Here is an 8,510-nt window from a genome sequence, read left to right on the forward strand (position 1 = left end):
TTTTTTCTTCTTGGTGAGCGTTTAGCTCTCATCTCAGATAGCTCATTCCCATCTGCTGCTCAGTTAGTAAAGACTTGTCATCTTTTAACAGTCATTGATATGTGAGCAGTAAGTAGGACCTAGAAGAGACTGACTGTGCCAGACACAATGCTGACATACTGAAATGTCTTGTGCAAGTATAGAAATTGCAAAAGCATGAATAAGTGATGGAGCTTTTAGGGTGTTTGTCTTTTGAAAGGAATTACTATCCTTAATGGATTTATAGTATCAGTTATTTGTCTTATAGAAGCCAAAGAGACAAATTTAAAGTCTTTTTCTCTAGCTGCTCTAGTTGTACTAATGCAGTATTTAGAAGGGTTTTTGTAATGCATGTTTAATCCATTTAGATATGCGTTTTGTGTAGAACTAGATGAACATGAAAACTAGGGCTGCAACAACTATTCGATAAAATCGATAATAATCGACAATGAAAATCATCGACAACGATTCTCATTATCGATTACTTGGCTCCGCCCACCGTGCACGGAAGACTTCCGCCAGTCGCGTCAAATTACAGCACTGAATAACGCATTTTTATGGACCAAAATGCATCTAAAAATAGTGGAGGAAACAGAGTGAGCTGCTGCGGGAAAGGTACGAGATCACAGCTGATCAAAACATGAGAATTATTTATTTTAAGCTTCAAGCTAATGCATTAGCGTAATGGCTTGCCCTGTCAGGCGCTTTGACAAACAAATGCATGTGCGTCCTCAGCGCAAAACGTTCATTCTACGGCTATATACTTATGTAAATGTTACAAATTCACACGAGCATTTACATTTTGCATAAAGGCTCATCCTTACAGTCTGCGTTCAACTTCAAACTTTACTGAATGAGCGCCGGCGCGCGCACCTGCGTCAGACAGACAGAACGCGGGAGAGAGGGAGACTATTAATATTCAGCGCAAAAAAATATTCATTTTGCTGAAATATTTGTTGTTTAAAGTTAAATTTAGATTTAAAAGTCAACATGTCATTCAAGTATTTTATGATAGTAGTAACTGTAAAGGGAGAACTAATTGAAAATAAATGTAAGACGTTTCTTATAGCCTGTTTACAGGATAAAGAAATGACAGTAAGAGGTTGTTTTTGTTGTTTTTTTCAGATGCCATACAGTCAATATGAACTACTAAGTTTTTTTGGATTTTATGTGTGAATATATTATTTAAAAAACTATTTAGTTGTTTCAGTTTGTTATTTTCCTAATAAATGGGAATACCATTTTTAGTTTTTGATAGATTCCTAAAATATTTGTGTTCTCTTTTTATTATGACAGTGTAATAAATGACTGTGTGTTTTCATAGCATTCAGTTGGCACATTTGTTTGAAGTACATTGGGCAGGATGTGCAATAGTGTGGGGGGGTTTTTTGTCAATAAAATAAAAAGAAATAAAATTAGGATTTTTATCCGATTAATCGAAAAAATAATCGACCAACTAATCGATTATCAAAATAATCGTTAGTTGCAGCCCTAATGAAAACTTGCATGAATAGTTTACTCAAAAAATGAGAATTCTCTAATTTACTCAGCCTCATGTTTTTCCAAACCTAGATGATGTTTTGCCAGATTGATCAGTAGAGCTAAACAGCATTGGTTTACATAAGCCTCACACATTTGAATGTTTTAATGCACTTTTGGGGTTTGATGTTCACTCTTGGCAGGTTTGGTTCAGTTAAAACAAACTCTGGTGCGACTGCTCTGTTAGTGCTTTCATTTGAATAAGTGTGAACGCTGCCATCCAAACTTTGGTACGCATCAAACAAACGGACTAGCAAGTTCTGTCACTAGATTTACATCATAAAAGCTGGGTTTTTTTTTTTTTTTTTGTATCTTTAGGTTTGGTTTTAAAAATGGCAGTATATGGCTAAGCGAACCAGGACTACATGTATAATTTTCTTTTTTGATTCGGAACAAAAGAACCAAGAGAACGGAACTACAAGTATGAATAGAACTTTAGTCTATTCCTTTCATTTTGGGTGAACTGTTCCTTTAAAAACATCTCTTTTTTATCATGTCCCCATATGACCCTTGGACCCTTGGCTGAATATTTCTAAAAAGACATCTGAGTGACCAACAGCACTGTTCATAATGTCAGAGTTAAAGTAAAACAATTATCCCATTGTTGCAATGGTTTGATTTTTGTTCCAAACCTAAATTCTCCAGGGATATGCAAAAATTTTAGGCAAATGCATTTTTTTGTTTTGCTTGGTTTCAAACCATTTTAAACTCCCAACCGCAGAGTACAATTATTTAAATGTCTTCCATTTTATGCTAGAGGCCATCTTCCTGAGATTGTATGTTTAAAGAAAATTATTATTTGTGAAGATTTGTACTGAAATCTTTTCAAAGCCTCTTATTAAATACTCCAGTTCCAACAATCTGAGAATATCCCAATGCACTGATGTCCCTGTAGTCTTCAGCCAGGTCTTTTCAGTGGCACAGTAATGTCTGCCTTTCGACTCAAGTGTGATGTTCTTGGCTGTGTAGTTTGGGTCTTTTCACACAGATGTGAATGTTTGTTAATGCCCACACAGAAAATGAAATCATAGACTGAGCCCTGAAAAATGAATATTCTGCCATCATCTGCCTCATGTTGTTCCATGAGTTGTTTTTTTCATGTATTTATTTATTCAAAGATATGTTTGATAGCATGTTGGTTTAATTTATTTATTTAAAAAAAAAATCTTTTTTATTTTATTTTTATTTATTTATTTTGCAGTGCTAGTGCCACTAGTGGCTCTGAAATTGCACACTACCGCTTTTAGACAATGATTCTAGAAAATACTGTCATTCTTTTCTTTTTCAGTCTCTCATATTCATCCGCTGCTCTCATTTTTAACAGTCTTGACTCTCTTTGAGGGCTTTTTTTGTATTTTTTTATTATTATTATTTTTTCATCTTGTAGATGTTCATTGAATGCTGTTTACTGATTCATGACACCCACTATCACGCTAACTTGGGTCTGAATAGCTCAGGGCGGCTTACATGAACATGGAACTTAAAAGAAATTTTTGTTTCTGTTGGTGGACAAACTCCTACTCTCTTTAATCTGTCTATTTCTCTGTTTTCGTTTTTTCCCTTTCACTGCCTTCATTTGCTCTCTCCCCTCCACCCTGAGGTGTTGTAGTCAGTCTGTAGTGTTTGTAGGCCACAGGGTTTTCCAACAAGAATCTGTGCCAAACCTGGCCCATCTGCTCCACAGAGGCCGTGTTCTCTGCATACGGCCATAAAGACACACTACAGCAAGCAAACATGCCGAGGGTCTTTTACCTTTGAATATTTGTGTGAAATAATATTACTTATTCAGTCCTCTTGCTTTTTTCAGTAGTTTACCGTATGAGATGAAGGTCATCACTTACATTGTGAATGAGTTTCAGGCTCTTCTCAATGTCTTAAATGTCTTTTTTCATATAACACAGAAGAAGATATTTAAACTTAAATTTTAATTTTTTCCATTGTATGGCTTCATAAGAATTTCAATATGATGTACAAGTCATATGGACTGCTTTTATAGTGCTTTTCTGGTCTTATTTGTCTTTTGTTTTGTTTTTTGTAACACTTTATTTCGATGGTCCACTTTAGACATTTTACTAACTATAAGTAACTTTGCAACTACATGTCAACTAGCAACTATACTGTTTGATTAATATTTATTTTGTCTGCTGACACTTTATTTTGATGCTCCCCAACAGACATTCTACTGACTATAAATAACTTTGCAAGTACATGCCAACTTATTCTACTAACCCGAACCTAACTAACAGTCTACTAAGCCTACTAATACTCTAATGAGAGTTAGTTAACATGTAGTTGCAAAGTTACTTATAATTAGTTGAATGTCTAAAGTGGACCATCGAAAAAAAAGTGTAACCTCACAGTCATATCCTGGAAAAAGAAAGTCGTGCAGGTTTGGAAAGACATAAGTATATGATGAAAGAATATTAATTTGTGGGTGAACAGACTCTTTAATAAGCATTTCATTACCACATTTCTGACTATGCTTGTGCTTATTGGCTTTTTTATTTTTGCCTTGTTCAGGTTATTTTGCCAGTGCTGGCAACAGACAAAAGACAAATCACAGTCCAAATTATGACGAGTCCATTTTTTCCACGTAGAAGTGCATCACCCCATGGTCTTGTTATTATAGTCGATCCATATCAAATGTTTTGATCTGTGGGTGTTTTTCTTGTTATTATATCCAGGTTATGATTGAGGCGTGGGGTGTGAAGTGGCTTTTATTAATCATCTATTGAACGAATCTGATTGTGTCAGTTTGCTTTGAACACACTCCAGTGAAACCATGTGCCGGCTGTTCGGTCTGTCCAAGGCAATGAAGCTCAATATTTGTGGGGGAAATTATGGGAGAGGCTCATTGTAAAAAAAAAAAATCTCTTTAGGTCTCCTCGTAAATGTTCTGCAGTTCAAATGATGCCTTGAGGATCAAAGCATACTAGAAGATATATTAAAAGGAGACATATCATGGAAAACATTACTTTCCTTGCTTTTTTTAAATAAAAGAATTTGATTTATTATATAAATGTTTTTCAGCATGCTCCTTCTTCAACCTGTACATATTTTTTATTGATAGTGAGCTACAAAATTGTCAATAACAAAGGGATTAGTATATGATGACCCACGTTAAATATAATATAATATAATATAAATTAATTAATAAAATGTTGTTATATATTCATATATTTTTATATAATTTATAATTATTTTTATTTCTCTATGTATCATATATAATAGTCAAGAGGCTGATAAATTTTATTTAAAAATAAAACATTTTTATGATATAAAATCTTTTTTGCCTTTTTTGAGGTTTAAGTCTGCTGCTATTAAAACATTTTAACATTCTTATACTTGCAAGACAAAGAGATAGTGAAAGTAGTCTTCAGTGGAAACTTAATACATTTAAATCATTGTTAATATATCAATATATTGTATACACTGATCAGGCATAACATTATGACCACTGTGAAGTGAATAACACTAATTATCTCTTCATCACGGCACCTGTTAGTGGGTGGGATATATTAGGCAGCAAGTGAACATTTTGTCCTCAAAGTTGATGCGTTAGAAGCAGGAAAAATGAATTTGGATTGAAGAAGCAGGATATGAGTGAGTTTGACAAGGGCCAAATTGTGATGGCTAGACCACTGGGTCAGAGCATCTCCAAAACTGCAGCTCTTGTCGGGTGTTCCCAGTCTGAAGGAAGGAACAGTGGTGAACCGGCAACAGGGTCATGGGCGGCCAAGGCTCATTGATGCACGTGGAGAGCGAAGGCTGGCCAGTGTGGTCCGATCCAACAGACGAGCTACTGTAGCTCAAATTGCTCGAGAAGTTAATGCTGGTTCTGATAGAAAGGTGTCAGAATACACAGTGCATCGCAGTTTGTTGAGTATGGGGCTGCATAGTCAGTGTGCCCATGCTGACCCACTGCCGAAAGAGCCAACAGTGGGCATGAGAGCATCAGAACTGGACACAGAGCAATGGAAGAAGGTGGCCTGATCTGATGAATCACATTTTCTTTTACATCACGTGGATGACCGGGTGCGTGTGCGTCATTTACCTGGGGAACAAACCAGGATATGGGAAAAAGGCAAGCCGGTGTGATGCATTGGGCAATGTTCTGCTGGCAAACCTTGGGTCCTACCATCCATGTGGATGTTACTTTGACATGTACCACCTACCTTAGCATTGTTGCAGACCATGTACACCCTTTCATGGAAACGATATTCCCTGATGGCTGTGGACTCTTTCAGCAGGATAATGCACCCTGCCGCAAAGCAAAAATGGTTCAGGAATGGTTTGAGGATCACAACAACGACTTTGAGGTGTTGACTTGGCCTCCAATTCCCCAGATCTCAATCCAGTCGAGTATCTGTGGGATGTGCTGAACAAACAAGTCCAATCCATGGAGGCTCCACCTCGAAACTTACAGGACTTAAAGGATCTGCTGCTAACATCTTGGTTCCAGATACCACAGCACACCTTCAGGGGTCTAGTGGAGACCATGCCTCGACGGGTCAAGGCTGTTTTGGCAGAAAAATAAAAATATTAGGAAGGTGGTCATAATGTTATGCCTCATTGGTGTATATGGTAAATTTAAAAATATGTTTGATAGGTACAGCATCACAAGAAAACATGCCTAACAGTATAAGGACAAAAATAAAACTTGTGTAGAATACAGGCCTATTCCCTTTATGCTGTATTGCTGAGTTTGAACACATCTCTCCAGCTTCATTTTCCTCACCAGTGAGAATTCCTTAACAGCTTGAGAAATCACAGGAAAGAGCATCTTCCTCTGTTGTGTGTGTGTGTGTGAGTCTGAATTGGAGCTCCCTGCTGATCTCCATCAGTGTGTGCCCGGCGGTCCCGCGAGGCTCTCTGTTCACTCACACTTCCTTTCCTGCACGCCCCATTGATCTGGGTAAATGCCCACCCAGCCTCTGCCTGCTGCCCCCCAAAATGCAGAGGAAATGACTGATGAGTGTTTACTTTTGTGTGTGTGTGTGTGTGTGTGTGTGTAAGTGTGTCAGCGCCAGGCCAGTGTGATGCTTAAAAGATGTCCTAATGAGCAGCTAATGTCAATGTGTTCTGATGATGAGTCTATTCTGTGTGTCATTAACATGAAAGCCTTCATTATTTTGGCTTAATAGGATGACTTAATTGCATTGAAATGTCTGAGTTTGAGTTTTAGCAAATGGAGCACTTGGATAGTCAAGTCAAGTCACATTTATTTATGTAGCATTTTAAGGAGCCCAAACTCCATCAGGTGACAGAATGGAGGAAAAAACTTGAGAGAAACCAGACTCAGTCTTGGGGGCCAGTTCTCCTCTGGCCAACGAACGAATACGGTGTCATTATGATTCAGGCTGCATCACAAGTCAGAAATCAGATTGTGGATTGGTTGCATTCAAATATTTCATCCAGTTCTTTTTGCTTGAAGATTGGATTCATCATGCCAGTATGGAGACGAAGCTGGTCATAGGATTGTGTTCTTTGCAAAAGTGTTATTTCAGTGTTCTTTGATGAATAGAAACTCTTTTGTAACATTATAAATATCTTTTCTGCCACTTTTGATCAATTTAATGCATTCTTGCTGAATAAAATACAAATAATTTATACATTTGATATCTTGTTTATATGATGTTTTTGCTTTGTTATAAGCTCGTCATGTCACCTGCCACTATTCAAATGTTGTTTTCCCACAGGGGAAGACATTTTTCTGCAAACAGGAGGAGGAGGACGTGATGTCAGAGTGATGTCAGTGAGGCTGCCCTCTGTCAAACAGGATCAAGAGTCTGTCAGCCTCAGCTCTGTTGAAGGAGATACAGACTCTTCTGCTAATGATGTGTTTTAACAACGACGACCCTATGAAACCTCTCTGACAGGAAACTGCTAAGTGCCTGGAAGGAAGGAGATGTTCTCGGCCCTAAATTATTAACATTACAGAAGCTCATAGTTTGATGACAGTCAGTGCTAGATATATAATGAACTTTCTCTTGTCTTTTGCATCACTGTTAAATAAAGCCATATGTACTGTAATTGTACATTTTTATACAAATAAATTTTTAATTGAAAGTTTTTCATAGTTTTACCTATTTCTCCCCAGGCTGACGTCAGTTGTCAGGTTGATTCTTTCCGAACCGGGCTGTTCTCTGTCATGGTAATGGCAGCGCAGTGCATTACTTCATGAGAGAGGGTTTTCACATCATTAGTCTCAGACTGCTGTTTCTCCCATTACAGGGGGAGATAGAGAGAGATAGCCACTATCAGATGCTGCTGTGCTGTGTCCTGCACAGATGATGCCTGTCTAATAAGCATCCTGTTTCCTTTTCAGCACTCAAGACACGATAGTCTGGGAGAAGCAGTCTCATAGAACCAGACTTCTAACTATCGCCATAAAGTCTGGTCCATTTTACTGCTCATTCTGGCCTAGAATCAACTACAGTTTCAGCTAATAATAGACCAGTATTCACTAAAAGTGCTAGTTAATTTGAAGAAATTATTGGAAAATGTATAATCAGAATTTCTGTCAGAAGTACCAGTTATTTCATGGCCATTACTCTGAAAACAAAGTCGAAATGCTTGTATTTTATGTCATTTTTTTTGTCCAAAGGCCTTAATAATAATAAAAACAAAGATATGACATCCAAAGTATGTAAGGTAGTACAACTAGATCTCTTTTATCGAATCCAAAAGGTTTTAATTATATGTTGCACATATAAAGTTATTTTAAAGATTTTGAAGTGTCAAATGGTCATTTGTTTTAACCATCCAAAGGCCAATACAGCCATTTCATTTGTGATTAAAATATCTTAAAATGTAATAAATGTATATATTTTTTATTCTGGCATGATTTTATAACATCATATATTAATATAGTGCAAAATGGTATTAAAATTATGTGTAGAAGTCATTGCTTTGTTATGAGAAAGAATGTCCGGAAAAATGAATTTCATTGA

The 8,510-nt window shown here is 36.9% G+C and overlaps 1 protein-coding gene across 2 annotated transcripts in view; it reads left to right on the forward strand.

The window, feature by feature from the left end:
- The window catches only part of kiaa0586 (KIAA0586 ortholog), a 154,434-nt gene extending 146,808 nt beyond the window's left edge, over positions 1–7,626 (forward strand). For both annotated transcript variants that reach the window (XM_048190913.1, XM_048190914.1), the window contains one exon: positions 7,257–7,626. In XM_048190913.1, the coding sequence (XP_048046870.1) occupies positions 7,257–7,405 (149 nt within the window). In that variant the 3' untranslated portion in view covers positions 7,406–7,626. The remainder of the gene's footprint in view (positions 1–7,256) is intronic.
- Positions 7,627–8,510: the final 884 nt, after the last annotated feature.

Source organism: Megalobrama amblycephala, linkage group LG5 (assembly GCF_018812025.1).
Source record: "Megalobrama amblycephala isolate DHTTF-2021 linkage group LG5, ASM1881202v1, whole genome shotgun sequence".
NCBI classification, from domain to species: Eukaryota; Metazoa; Chordata; class Actinopteri; order Cypriniformes; family Xenocyprididae; genus Megalobrama; species Megalobrama amblycephala.